Below are 15765 nucleotides of genomic sequence, written 5' to 3'. Positions count from 1 at the left end.
ACTCTGTCTTTTTCTAGCCATGTTTAGGACACATCTTTCTCTGTTGCTCTTGTGTTATGTGTGTAACACACCTATTTCTGTCCTTCCCGTTTTTCTGTTTATAAGCTTTTTTTTACTTCTTCCTCACTATGATGTCATTTCGCACATGACTCAGTCATTTATATATATTGGCTGTATTGTACACCTGCTGCTGCTGTTGTTGCCACCATATGCACATCCAAACTCCATTACATGTGCAGATTCCCAAGTTCAGCAAAAAGATTCCCGAGTTCAACAAGATATACCTGAAGAAGGTCGAAGGTTAAATTGGCTGAAATGTTGTGCAAATAACACGCAAGATAAGAACATAAATCTGAATAATTTAGATAATCCAAGTTATACATTGCTTGGATGTTGTTTTTTTAATGTTATTTTTTAGAAACTAATTTAGACAAGTTTTCTTCGAAACGAACAGAGTTTACATATCTGAATGAATGATAGCCAAATAAAAAATGGTACTTTGCTGTGATTTGACACCACTCTTGCATAATAACCTCTGTGTCTTTTTTTTTTTCTTTTTTTACATAGAAGTCACCACTTATTAAGGTCCGAAAGCCACTCGGGGATAAGGGATATTGCGTGTACAGTAATCAATGGGATAATATCGTAGTAATCGTTAGTAATGGAGATTTGATAAAGTATCTTACTTAAGATGGCGGTTTATGTTGGACTTGAAGACATCCAAGCTGTAGTCAGGTGGGAAACAGGCAAACGGAAGAGAGTTCCACAGGCATGCACTTCTAAGAAAGAAGCTTTGTTCATGGAATCTTTGTTTGGATTTAGGCAGATAAAGAATTGGAAAATTATTGATAGTGGTTTCAGCTAGACGGGTGTTGTTTGTGAAAGATTTGCAAGGGGGGACCAGAGATTGGAACTCAGACAAGCACTTGCCATGGAAATAACGATAAAACAAAGATAGGCTCGCAACATCTCTTTTGTGGGAGAGAAGTTGCAGGGAAGAGAAAAGGGCATCCCCCACTAAGTCAGAAAGTCTATTTTATACTCTGTCAGGGCAGGATAGGCTGTTTTTTGCAGCTCCTGCCCAAATGTGGTTGCAGTACTCCATCCTTGGACATACTTGACTTTTATATAGATAAAGATGATGATGATGAAATTTTAGTACTAATAATTTAATTCTTCTAGTCTGCAGTCTTGGATTAAAATGCATGCTTGTCGATCTGAAAATAAACTAATTTCAAATAACAAACAAAACCTGTTCTTATGATTCACATCATTACTTATACTTCCTCAAAAAAGCAGTGAACCGTGGTTGTTTTAAGTTCCCCAGTGAGGGGAGATGTGACTGCAACAGTAAAAACATCAGCCATTAAAAAACACTTCTGTCAGCTTTGAAATCCCAGAAAAAAGTGAGAAGAGAGAATGACAGAAGCGGAAGTCACAATAACGTCTTTCAGCTATGAGGCCTGCCCCCACCTGATTTGATCAGCTAAAGAGCAGACAACTTGTACTTCTCTTCCATTATATTATCTAACAAGACTAATGTAAACGAGTTGTTTTTTTTTTAACAAGCATAGACAGTTTGAGGTAGAAGATAGTTTAAATGGTTTTAGCTGCTGTATCAAAGAAAGGTTGCCTGCTCCTTTCCCTCATAATTGCCAATTGCCTTTCTCTTGATTTCTACTTTAAAGTGAATTCATCACAGAACCAACTCTCTGTCCATCGCCACAATGTTGCATCCTCGAGACTGTTTTATTAGAACTTTAATGGAATATACTCTGATAAACTCCAAATGATGATACCTCAAGTAGCAACACAAAGCCTGATATTCCACCAGACTAGATGAATTCTTGTCCTAGTATCCAGTAAAACAAAGAGAACATAAGAAAGATATAACATATTTAAATAGTCAATTGGGGAGAAGAAAATTGTGTTATCAACTTCAATTTGACTCAATGTTTGAGATGTAAAAGGAGAACTTTAATGGCATATTCGAATATCTATGTATCGCATATGGACATTAAGTGTTAGCCTTAGAAAGTGTGACTCCTTGACTGTAGTAAAATGAAATAAAAAAGAGAAAGTATATATTATTATTATTATTATTATTACTACTACTACTTGTAATTACTAAGAGTTTTCACAAAGGTCATTATTGGAGATTGCTTACTGCTAATAACCGGTAGTGTTCCCTGGTGTTTGGGTTACAAGTCTCCTCAGATTTCCAGTACTCTCCACCTTTTTCGATAACCTTTACAAATGAATTTGCATTATCACAAGAGTTGCTTACCATTGATTTCTCACTGGCAATGACCATTAGTCTTCACTGGAATTTGAGTGGCCATAAGATTCCCCAAGGCCCAGAACTCTTCACACTCATCCAGTGAAGGTCTAGTTAGTGCTTTCTTTTCTCAGTCCTTCTATCCTCTTCCTCATCATGATTTTTATTATTTCTGAATGTAAAACATTTTTTTAAAATTCTAGCTCTGAGACAAATTGGTTTAAATGAAAAAGCACAGAACGATGCACTGACCGATCAAGATGCTTCTAAGGTATTTGTTTTTATTTACTCCATTAGAAACTTAGTAGAGATAAAAACAAAGTTTGTCTGAAAAGTAACAGGACGAATTGTGCTGCGTGAGCTATGGGTGAAAGAGTGATAAATAGATTGTGTTAATATCTAACATGATATCTTGCAAGTATATGGTTATCTTTCTGCAATGATTGCATTTTTTTTGTGTTTTTCGTTTTTCTTTATATCTCCTCTTTTCCACCAAGGTAGTTCATCTGTTCACAATGTCCTGCGAATTTAGCAGTTTCCTTATTCACCTGATAGTGCTCTGCATGTGATTTTTTTCTTTTCCCCTAAACTCAAGATTTTGAAGACGTGAAGTCTATAAAGGAAGCCATAATATCAGATCGAAGGATCCTCCCAGAATAACTTTTATAACAGTGTGCATATTAAGTGTAGAAACCTATGTAGTAGCACTACGGATGATAATTATTCTCAACTAGTGGGGGTACCCAGTGTTGCCCGGGCGTGTCGAGTAAGGAAGCCCCAAAAAGTAGTAGAATCAAAACAGTAGGCAGTTTTAGTGGAAAGAGGTGTTAAAAGAAAAAAAAACAACAAAAAAACAAAAGTTGTGGTAGGCAGGCAGGCTCGAACCTGTAACGCGAAGTAAGAAAAGAAGGTGAAAAAAAAGATGTCACATCTTTGCTGATGCGTCCATGGCAGACCGGAAGTCGCGAACGTGGAAATTAAGGCTAGTCAATCGAAAGGAGATGATGACTTGCAAAAATGTCAGCAGAAAAACCGACCCCCTCCTTGTAGAAAACTGTTGAGTTGAGGGTGAAGGAATTAATGTTTTTAGCTCATTTTTCAATACTTGTCGTCCGAGATGTCGAGCTTGAAAACGATACTGGTCTCGTGAGGATCCGTCGTATGTGTTGAAAGTTTTTGGCAGACATACAAGCACACACGCACACACATTTTCCCTTTATACATATAGACTAGCAGGGGGGGTACCCAACGTTGCCTGGGTGTTTTGAGGTGTGTGTGTTGGGGGGAGGGAGGAGGTCAAAACAACCCTGTTTAAAAAAAAATGTTGGTCGGGTGTTTGGAGGTGTAAAAGAAAAAGGTAGTCTTGAACCCGAAGCCTTGATGCAAAGGTGGAAACGAAAGGGAAAAAACCCATACACCTAACCATCTCGGTCACAAGGGGAGAGGAAGTGAAAGCTGTGTTAATTTATCGTTTATAAAGTGAAATTAACAGGTGCTCGAAAGTTAAGTCGCGTGATGTTTGACCTTGACGCGTTTTGCGCTGCAAGCCAGTTTCTGTTTCCCTCCCGCCCCATCATTCGCTTTTTTATACTGAAAAGCGAAAGAAACGCGGTGATCGAAAAATCTGGAAAAAATAGCATGTGAAAGTCGGGCAAATTAAATACACACGCGACCCCCGTTTGTAACTTGCTTTTATATATATAGATTAGTCTGAGTGCCTAGCATTGCCCGATTGTTTGGAGGTGTAAAAAAAAAAAGTGGCAGTAGGTAGGCAGGCTCGAACCCATGATGGAAAATCGGCAAAGAAAGTAAAAGAAAATCTAACGTCTTACCGCTACTCTGTGATGCGACTGGAAGTCTAAGGCATTCAAATTTAACGTAGTCAATCAAAAGATGACTTGCAGAAATGGCGTTACTTCTAAACCTCCCACAAAAGCAAATTAGTTTAATGTAGGAGGAAAACCAGCTTCTCCAAAAAGGGGGCACTTTGGCAGTATCCAAATAAATAGTAATTGTCTCAGTATGAAGGGTTTCTCCGACATTGACCAAGGACTAATAACAGAACAGATACTACCTGGCCGGAAGGCCAGGCGGTTGCATTCCTATAGTTTTGCTTTATTTATATGAAAAGACAAACAAACACTGGAGACAACGGCACGGTAGGAATTTTGTTTAACTCGATCAAAAAATGATAAGAGACAATGTCCGTTTGCGAATGCGAGATATTATGATCTGGGAAGTATGTGGAAACTTGCAGAATCTAACTGATGCGAGAAGCCTTTCATGGACATACACAAACTTTTGCGCACATTTTTCCCTTTATATATTAGACTAGTGGGAGTACCTGGCATTGCCCGGGTGTTTGAAGGTGTAAAAGAAAAAAAGTGTTAGTAGGTAGGTAGGTAGGCTTGAACCCGTGACACAAAGGTGGAAAAGAAAGTTAAAGAACGTGACATCTTACTGCTACGCTATGAAACCATAAGAAGTGAAAAGCGTTCAAATTTAGCGATGTCAATCAAAAAGTTCACTTGCTAAGTGAATGAGTTCACGCAGGTGAAGAAATGAATGTTGGCTGAAGGCCAGTTCAACTTTCTGCCGTTTGATTTATATGTTTCCCACGTTGTTCGGGAAACCAGGCTCCTCCAAAAAGGGGAAACTCTCAAATGAATAGCAATTGTCTGATATGAAGGGTTTCCCTCACACTGACCAAAGGTAATTGCTTTCAAGATGTCCTAGCACGAAAGGCCGCTAACGGCTTTGCTTCGTTGAGTTTCGCTTTATTTCTATGAAAAAGATGAACAAACACACGCGAAAGGATGGAATAACATGAATTTTTTAAAAGTCGATGTAAATAAATGTAGATATGACGTCTGTTCACAGATCGTAGATATTAGAATCTAGGGAGTATATAAAAAGTTCTAAAAAATAGCAACCCTCTCGTGAACCCCCCCCCCTGAAAAAAAAGCCTTTCTTGGACATACAAAAACGCGCGTGCCACTTTTGCTTTTTATATATATAGATTATTAATTATAACTAGACTACCTGTGACCCAATGGATCAGTATATGTTATAGCTAGCTATGGAATAGTGAGTATACAGAATTAAACGTGATACTCATGATGGAAGAAAAATTTTTTAACAATTATGTAAGTGGATCAAGACTATAATATATATATTTTTTTCTTACTTAGCAGAAACGTTTGTTTGAAAGTATATTAAAATGAAAAAATATGGATATATAGATTTCTCTGAGTTGTTTCAACATTAAATCTGATTATATCCCCAGTATATGTCTGTGTGTGCATCTGTGATTATCTTCTCGATGTTGTTTCATTGTTTTTTTGTTTTTTTTTTCTTTTCAATATGAAATTGTTGTTTTGCGCATTCTGGAACCTTCATTCATCAGTATTTAAACTCGGTGTTTAAACTCTGGTTTTAAACTCGGGTTTCCTTCATGTTTAAACTCTGGTTTTAAACTCGGTGTTTAAACTCGGGTTTCCTTCGTGTTTAAACTCGGGTTTTAGACTCTGTGTTTAAACTTAGGTTTTAAACTCCGATTTTAAATTCAGATTTAAACTCAGATTTTAAACTCGGGTTCTTCGTGAGTTCTTTGGAACTCATCGCTACTGTTATAACCCTGTTTAAAGGGTAACAAGTAAAACAGAACATGTGAATAGAGTAGCAAAATATATTAACAAGAACACACAAACGTGTGAGTTGTTTGTGTAGCCAATGAACAACCTAGATTGGTCCACCGGATATCAGCTCTCTCCTTATGGCCTTTTCTGGTATTTATTGCATATGGATCAGTTTATTCATAGGTAGCACAGGTAGTTCCACTACAACATTTACCCGCTAACTCAGGTATTCCAACCAAGAGATCTCTTTAAGTGCAATTTGAATTTCTCTTGTATTTGGTTCACAGGTAATTTTCAGAATTCTTCTTCATGAGTTTGGTAGCTCCTATAATTACTGGAATGATAGAGATCTTCCCAAGATTCCAGTTTCTTATCATGTCATACATAAGACCTTGGTATTTTATTATCTTTTCCCTCTCAGCTCTGTTTAACCCAGCATCATTAGGGACACTAACTTCAACTAGGGTTGCTCCTTTCTCCTTCTTGTCCCATATCACTATGTCAAGTTTAATAGCTCTGTTTTTGAGCTACATAGCTGTAGAAATTGCATAGTCATAGTGGATGGTGTATGACTTACTTCCGACTGTTCTTGCTGGTAAACATGTTCCCAGGACTTATTGCTACACTGGATATTTAACATTTTACACATGGTCCAGTGAAGACATTTACACACAAGTATGTTAGTTGAGTGGAGTAGGAACTCCACTCAACTGAAGGACAAGTAATGTTATGAATCTCTTTCTCTGAACCTTGGGTCTAGATTTACTGGAAAGTAGAACCTGCTTACCGGAAATGACATCAGGAATAGTCCATCGTCAGAATCTGTAGGGATGCTACCCCAACATTAACAAACCCACCATTGTGCTTGTATATGACCAAACCAGTAGAGATACTTCTCAATTAGTGCTACATCCAGAGAGAAGGTTTGGAGTTTTCTGAAAAAAATATTAAGTTGCTGACCTTGCTCTGACACCTTGATTTTAATTTGCATAAGGTGACATGAAAGTTGTATGAAACTGTTCTGTTTGAGAAATAATTTTACCTATCCTTGGGACAGTTATTCTTCTGATTTCTCTATTTACTTTACCACCTGAATGTGTATTCCAGCTAGTCTGCATATGCAGTACAGGCAGGCAAGTTTAGAAGTCAAAAAAGGTCTTTGTTTTAAAAACTTTCTTTTTAGATTTAATTAAATTTAAAAAAAATCTTTTGTCATCATTTTCTGTAGATCAAGTCAGCTGTGCTAAATAAAGAAAGTTCTCAAAGAGTTCCAACAGAAGTTGTTCGTTCACTTCCTGTCAACAAAGACAACGTTGAGGGCCAGACAAGCATTTTATCTCCTAAATATAAAACATCATCACAGAAAAATGGGTAAGAAAATCGTCTTCCTTTTTTTTGTTTTTCATTTTATTATTCAGGATTTATTGCTTCGCAAAAAAATGTTGCTGTTTGTTGCTCAATACCCATTCTCTCTTGAAAGAGAGAGAGAGAGAGAGAGAGAGAGAGAGAGAGAGAGAGAGAGAGAGAGAGAGGAAGAAGATAAAGTTGAAGAGAGATCATGAGAGGGCATTAATGCTAAAATAAACTAATCACTAATCACTAATAATCACTAATAATCATTTGCTAGCAAATAAAACTAATTAATAATCTAATTTGATGAATTTTATTTAAAGAGATTTTGGTCTCCCGTTCGTCCGTTTCTCAATAACTACGCCTTGGAATTTTTTGAAATTTTGCACAAACATTAAACATGATATGAGTAAAAAAGTAACAATTAATTTTCTGGGAAAACTCCAGTTGTCCCCCCCCCCCCATGGGTGCCTTTTGGGTTAAAATAGCTAAAATTAACACTTTTATGCTTATCAAAAAAAAATTGATGCCTTGGATTTTAATAAAACTTTCAGAAAAGTTGTAACTAACTGATTTCTATATAATTTTGTTTGTCTATACTTCGCAATAACTCTTAGGTGTGCCCAAGGGGCTCTTTTAGGGCTAATAAAAACACTTCATTTTTGGGACTATTTTACCATATTTGTCCAAAATTTTCTGTGTATGTCTATTTATTAGCAATTTTGTATGGTGCTGAACTCAAACTTAAATATGTTAAGGCCTTGGGGACTCTTTGGGCTAAATGGGGGGGGGGAAATAATGGACTTAGTCATTTCTTTTTTTTGCAGAGTGCAGAACTCAAATTTATATATGTTAAGGCCTTAAACTGCACCGTTTGTTCATTTTCACCAGGATTTGACGTCCCCTGTGGACTTTTGGGGCTAAATGGGTGGGGTTGGGGGGGGGAATGCTGAACTTAGTCATTTTTTTAATGCCTCGTTCACTGTGCACTCATCAGGGACCATGGATAGCTTCACTTGCTTTTTCTTGTTTCACAAAAAACCCTCTTCATTAGATTTTCCTTTTAAATCTGAATTAGAGACTATCTTTCATATTTTTTCGTGTTTTGCTCCGATATTCTTCAACTAATAAATAAGTGCACATCAGCATTTTTTTTGTTTTTTGTTTGTTTTTTTCACATTTTTGTTTAAAATTTCACCAGAAGATTAAAGTTAGTCACAAACGTAAAAAATGACAGAAAAAAATTAATAAATTTCAACTCAACAAGTTTTTAAGAAACTTTGAGAATTTATGTTCAGTTTAAGAAACTTTGAGAATTTATGTTCAGACTAATTTTCGTTTGACTTTTGCATGGACACAAACTTTTTAAGAATAAATAAAAGACTTATGATAATTTTAACAATTTCATTTTACATATCATAAATGGTCCCAAAGTCTTTCTTCATAGTTATACTGGATGATGAATAACCACCTACGGTTGTCAACATCCTTCCTTCCCTAAGTCTTTTAACTCAACAGCTTGTGAACAGTTTTATTGTACCCAACTTCATTTACACAGCTTAGGTTGATGCCTTACATTTGGTTTGCATTTGTCAAATATGACACAAGTGACCCAAACACAACAGACTGATCCTAAGATGTAACAAGATCAACCAGGATGATAGGAGAATCAAAGTAGTGAATAGGATTTATGATCTAGATTGAGCAATTTATAAAGATCGCTATCATAGACGAATGCAAAATGCATCTAAAATTGAGAAAAGGGTGCTTGAAAAGTGTTACTCTTATGTGAAGAATCCAAAGAAAAACAATATGGCTACCAAATTTTACCTGATGTTGTTTTTAGATAAGAATGATACTTTTCTCAATTTTAGATGCATTATACTAACTGGATTTTTATGGAAATGACTTCTCATTTAGTAATATATTACTATTTTTAATAACTAAACAGATTTTTTTTTTTTTTTCCATGGCAGCGATTTTTATAAATTCTAACATAATAGATTGTAATTAGAAATAAGTAGAGGTCCATCCTTCCCTAGATTTTTCTTCGGAGCAATTTCATTGTACCCAGCTTCATTTGCACAGCTCAGGTTGACGCATCACATTTAGTTTGCATTTGCCAAATGTGTCACAAGGAACCGGAACCTATAACCGATTAATCCTAAGATGTAACAAGACCACTCGGAATGATAATAGAATTAGGATAATGAATAGGATTTATAATCTAGATTACCATGAGATCTAGGTTAGGAGAGATGTGTGGATAAAGATCGAGTTTGAAATGTGACTGTGGTTATTTTGATAATTTCAAGTTTTGGAGGAAAAAAGGAATATAAACATTTATTGTTTGTTATTTAATTTATGGTGTATGGAGGAATGTGTAAAGAAAAGCGATTTTCAGACGGTCACCGATTGAGAGAGAATCCAGGTGAGAGGAAACCAACAGAGCTAACGTCAAGATCAAGGGGAATAATCCAATTTTTGTTCCTTCCAGCAGGGGTTAGGGAGTTAACTTATAGGTAAAGCTAGGTGTGTCCAAAGAATCTTGGCATTCTATCATAATGAAATATAAGCTACAAGAAAAAAGAACTTTCTTGTTTCGACTCTTCAATTTTCTGAAGGAAAATGTGTCTCCAAACAGCTTTTACATTTTGGGATCACCAAATATGGTGAAAAGTATCCATACTGTTCTAGATTGTAATGAGCCATAGGTCGAGAGAGATGTGTGGGTAGAGTTTGAGTTGGGAGGTGAATATGATTATTTTGATAATTTCAAGTTTGTGAGGATCTAAAGATTTATGGTATTTTGGACAGTTTTCAGAATTACGATCACTGATCGAGAGAGATTGAAGGAAATCAATAGAGATCGAGGTGAGTGAATGTTATGCTTTTATCTCCTTCCAGCAAGGACTGTGGAGCTAACTGTATATGTAACGTTGAGTGTGCATTCCATCGCAATAAAATGTAAGCTACAAAAGTATTTTCTTGTTTTTTTCTTCATTTTTGTTGAAGGAGAAAGTGTCGCCAAACAGTTTTCGCATTTTTGGATCAGCAAAATAACGAGGCATAAGGCGAAAAACATCCACACTCTTCTCAGAATTATTATTATTATTATTATTATTATTAATCATTTTTATTATTCATTATTATTATTGTTATTATTATTCATTTTTATTATTCACTTTTACTATTATTATTATTATTCATTTTATTATTATTATTCATTATTATTATTATTATTATTCATTTTTATTATTATCATTATTAATTTTTATCATTTCATTATTATTCATTTTTATTATTATTATTATTATTATTATTATTATTATTATTAATTTTTATTTTTATTTCTTTTCTTTTTACCTTTTTTTTCAATTTTTACTTTTTTAAATACTGTTAATTTATTTTGTCTTTGAACATCATGTGATTGCCCTCCTTATCTGCTATAAACTTTTTTCAAATTTTCATTACGAACTCTACTTTTGTATAAGCTACATCGTCTGAAGAGGTCTCTAGTTACTTTTTACTGGCTGATCAAAACATACCCATGAATGTGTAGCAAGATATGCTTATGCAAAATAAATAAAAAGTATATATATATAGCAGTGATATTGAATAATATCACATAGATGTCAAAGCTATGTTTACCCAATTGATTGTCAAGCTGAGACTCACGTTTGCTGTTGTATTGCATGGGGGAAGCTTTAGAAAGCTGCTGTCAGTCCTTGCACCTACATTTATTTTCTTTAAGGTTCAGAACAAAGTCTTTTTAACCTTTGTAATGTTACATGGCAGTGATATTAAAAACTATTCTGATCTGCAACAGCATTGGCATACAGATCATGCAGTGCTCATGTGGATGTTCGGTTTCAGATTGGAAGAAAAAAACAACTTATAAATTATGCTTTATTAGAAATAAGTATTGGTGAAATTACGGATACCTTACACACTCAGCATCTTAGGTAGTTCTACCATGAATAGCATACCACCTCTTGCATCAACTCCATAATGCATTCGGATATCACTCTTAGTCTTAGACACGGTCCAAAAAAGAGTCTTTAATCTAAGGTGCATAATTACACAATAGTGATTTTTGCTAGAAATGCATTTTTTTATATCTAACAGGGCTCTACATTGCGAGTGAAACCGTTGCATTGGTGAATGATTTTTCAAAGTGGCGGCTAGAAGTAATGAAACGCTTATCTTTTTGGCGATTATATTTCTTTCACCGACAATCTTCCAAAGCTCACTACTGAAAGAAAATAACTTTTTCAACTTTTATATATATATATATATATATATATATATATATATATATATATATATATAAAACGAACAAAGTTAAATTATTTAAACAATAAAAGTTTAATAGAACAATGTACTCTTTTTTTTAACAAAGGCTGTTTTAAAAAAATATCTGAAGAAATTAAAATGTTTATACCTTCAAGTATCAACATAAAATTTGTTGTATATTTAGAATTACACTTATCAAAAAAAAACAAAAAAAACACAGAAAATCTTTATGATGTACATACTCGTCACAGAACTAAGATGTCATATTCTAAAAATCATGTGGGTTTGCCTAGTAACTTTTCTATTTGGCTAGTAAACGAAAATATTTACTTGACAAAGGTCAACTAAAGATAAGTTTGTCTGTAAAGCGCTGTCTAATTATAATGCACAAGCACCCATCATCCAAGTTCTTTTTACTTGTTAGTTTTTGGGTACTTCTGCACTTTAGTGACCGTTTTTCCGTGAGTCTCGTTTGGCAACACCCGGCAAATGGCAGAAATTGTCAGATTATAATTAGTGAGCAAAATGAGACATGAACTAGCAGACGGTAAAAATTTGGAAGAAAAAAAAAAAGAAAGGAAAGAGTTTAACAGGAAAAGAAAAGAAAGGGAAGAATATCATAAGCAATAATAAGGAAAATGAATTATTCCAGGCTGGAATTTATTTATAAATCTCCAGAAACGGTCCTTGCGTTTTGTCAGGAAAACCAGCTGCTGGCAACGTAGAGAAGGTGCAAAACGTCATTGAAAATGCATCTTGAAATAATGAAGCGTAACCGATGGTTTCAGATCAGGTCGGATCACACTCTCACCAATTGGAAAAACTTCTTGAGGGATATTTGCCAAGATTATTTCCTTAGGAATTCCCGGCAAATACCAAAAAAAAAGTACACCTGTTTCATTGAAAAAAATATTTAACAAAGAATATTTATCTATCCCCAACACAAAAAAAAATGTATAAATACTTTTTCATTAATTCAATGATTGCAATAGCAAAATAACTTTTCCTAAACAAACAAAACAAAAAATATCTTTGTTCACTAGTTCAAAGAAACAAAACTTTTATTACTCCCACCAAAAAAAGGGAACAAAAAAACACAGTTGTCAGAAAAAAATATAAATAAAACTGTAAAATTTATGAATTTATTACGGTAGGTTTATTTTGATTTTTTTTTTTTGTTTTTTTTTGAGAACTTCTTTCACTCATTATAATCTGGCGGTTTCTGTCGGGCTAGACTCACAGAAAAATGGGCACTAAAGTGCAGAAGTACCAGTTTTTGTACTACTCTCCATAAACACATGCACAGGAACCATAGCCTACCATGTGGGGAAATTCATCTTGATTTCAGTTTATTGCACTGTTGGCGGCTCACATCTCTGGAATAACAAAGCTGCAAAAACTTCTCTTGGTTTTTCTGGACAGGAAACCAGCCTCCCCCCCCCCTCCCCAAAAAAATAAAACAAACAAACTATAAAGATAAACTAAACTGAAAAGTGTAATATGAATCCAAATCAGCTAAAAAACACCACTATGTGCATGGAATATGACACCTGAATGTATTTTAAAACAAAACTAATACTACATTTCGGAATTTTTGAGATGAGGATTGATTTTTTTATATTATCTAAATACTTCAAACTACTGTTCTCATCTTGAGTGTTTATTATTCACAATTGTATTTTTGAGTGTTACCTGCACTGAGGATTGAACAACTGAATTTTACCAAGTACTCTAGCCACTCCACCATGGATCTTTTCAGAAATATTGTGAAAATAATACTCATGATGAAAATCGACACTTTATTACTGACAATGAGAGTAAGTTTGAATGCGTTTGTGAGCATATTAATCATGAATTTGTGAATGTGAGTATATTACTTGTGAATTTGTAGATGTTAGTATATTAATCATGAATTCGTGAATGTGAGTGTATTACTTGTGAATTTGTAGATGTTAGTATATTAATCATGAATTTGTGAATGTGAGTATATTACTTGTGAATTTGTAGATGTTAGTATATTAATCGTGAATTTGTGGATGGAATGCTGATGTAACTATATCGTTTTTTTGTTTTTAATTATTTTTTTAGAGTTCAGCCCCAAGTCTCATTACCTATCACACATGAAGAAGAGTACCAGGCATATACAAAATATACAGGCCATTCACATTACACACCATGTCCTGGTAAGAAATGCACTTTTTCAATTATTATTTTATAATAGCTGATCCTACTCGGTGTTGTCCAGGAGTCTTTTTTACTTTCATTTTTCTTTTACTTTTTTTTCTAGACTTGTTTGTTCTTTTTTACCAAATTATTATTTTTTTAGTCTTTTGAAAGTTAAATTTAATTATTATGGTATTGTTTGGACATTGAATTATTACTTAAACAGAATTGTTAATTTTGCTAAGGTAATGTTGTTTTAGAATTTAAAATTATTGTGTATAATTAACTTTAACAATTTTCGATCATTTAATGCAGGAGGATTTGCTAAGACTGAAAGCCAGAAATGACTTTCTATCTTCTATGCTTCCAAGTTTCAATGGATAACAACATGATTTATTATTTTATTTCAACTATTAATATAAATGTAGTTATACTAACTATTTACTAAGCCTAATTAGCATATGAGTAGGAAAGTATAATTCTCCCATTTCTAAGAACAGAATTAGAAAAGCTTTACTAGGTTTACTGAGTTGGAACAATTACATTGAGAGCATTGCCAGGACCACTGCGAAGAAGGTAGGTTCTTTCTACTGTGCTAGAAAGCTACTAACACCCAGAAGTATCCTGTACCTCTGTAAGGCCACCATTCGCCCATGTATGGAGTATTGTTGTCATATTTGGGCTGGTGCATCTGCTACTAGTCTTTCGCTCCTAGACAAGGTTCAAAAGAGAGTCACCAACCTGATAGGTCCTGAACTGTCATCTGAGCTTCAGCCTCTGTCCCATTGACGAAATGTTGCATCCCTCTACCTGTTCTACAAGTACTTTAATGGTGAATGCTCCGACGAACTGCAATACACTTGTACCCCCTTGACGTAAATACCCCCGACAAACCCGACAAGCAGATAAATTCCACCCCTTCACAGTAGAGATCCCTAGATGTAAGAGAGCCTTCTACTCAAGTAGTTTCTTCCCCAGAACTGCTAGACTTCAGAATTCCCTTCCAGGTCCCTGTTTCCCCAACTGTACTGACATGCAGAAGTTCAAGTGTCATGTGAACCGACATCTTGCTGCCCAACTCCCTACATAGTACTTCTGTAGCTTATTTCCCTGATAGTAGCCCCCTACATCAAAGTGGCAATGTGACTTGTTTGGGGTGAAAATGTAATAAAAAAAATAGGTTAACTTTACACTTTATAACAATGGTGTTGTTCATAGGTTTTCAACTGTCTCTCGAGGGTTGCAACTTTGTCAACCATGTTTTGCTGTCAGTGCAAGAGCTAAAAAGTTAAAAGACAGTAAGAAAACAAGACAAGAAAATCAAATAATAGATCTATTTTTAACTACAACTAAATGTGATGTCATTGCATCTGTGGAAACAAAAATAGTACACTGTTAATGTTTAATCCTCCCCCCCCCCTTTCATAACCTTTGACACTGACCGTTAAGATTTTGTTCATTCTTACTGAGATCCAAGTGAGAAAGAGGACAAGCCAGACAGGAAGTAAAAGTGGTTTTACTTCATACTTCACAACAATGCCGTTGCTCCTAGGTTTTTAATTGTTTCTTGATAATTCCAACTTTGTCAATACCTGGTGCCATGTTTTACTGCAAGCACAAGAACTAAAACAGAAGACAAAAACAAAAAAAAAACAAGAAGAGAAAATTAAATAATGAATTTATTTTTGACTACAACTGAATGTGATTTCATAATGAAAGTATCACATAACATCCATGATATCCCCTATCACATGACATATCCCACAAACCTTTAAAATCTGACTTTTGAAAAATTAAATCAGATCATAAGAAGAAATATTAGAACCAAGAAAAGGTTGGTTGTAACAGAAAGAATGAAGTTTATGTCTATGAGACAAGAAAATGACGAACCAATTATAAAATATCTAAAAGATCTACGAAAAGCAAGTAGATATTTTTAATTTTAAAAACTCTCGGACAAGAACAAGTGACAATTGAAGAAAACGTAATTCAATTAAGATTAATTAAATCTATGTGCAATGCATCACACTGACATAAAAT

General features: G+C 34.5%; 1 protein-coding gene across 1 annotated transcript in view; it reads left to right on the top strand.

Moving 5' to 3' along the window:
- Nucleotides 1–15765, top strand: part of LOC145246651 (centrosomal protein of 72 kDa-like) — a 78078-nt gene that overhangs the window by 28663 nt on the left and 33650 nt on the right. The window contains exons 7-9 of the mRNA XM_080108355.1: nt 2482–2549; nt 7145–7287; nt 13651–13745. Coding sequence (XP_079964481.1) covers nt 2482–2549; nt 7145–7287; nt 13651–13745 — 306 coding nt within the window. The remainder of the gene's footprint in view (nt 1–2481; nt 2550–7144; nt 7288–13650; nt 13746–15765) is intronic.

This window comes from Euprymna scolopes, chromosome 24 (assembly GCF_053919585.1).
Source record: "Euprymna scolopes isolate OS-2025 chromosome 24, ASM5391958v1, whole genome shotgun sequence".
Lineage (NCBI taxonomy): Eukaryota > Metazoa > Mollusca > Cephalopoda > Sepiida > Sepiolidae > Euprymna > Euprymna scolopes.
This window is presented reverse-complemented; position numbering and strand designations above follow the sequence as displayed.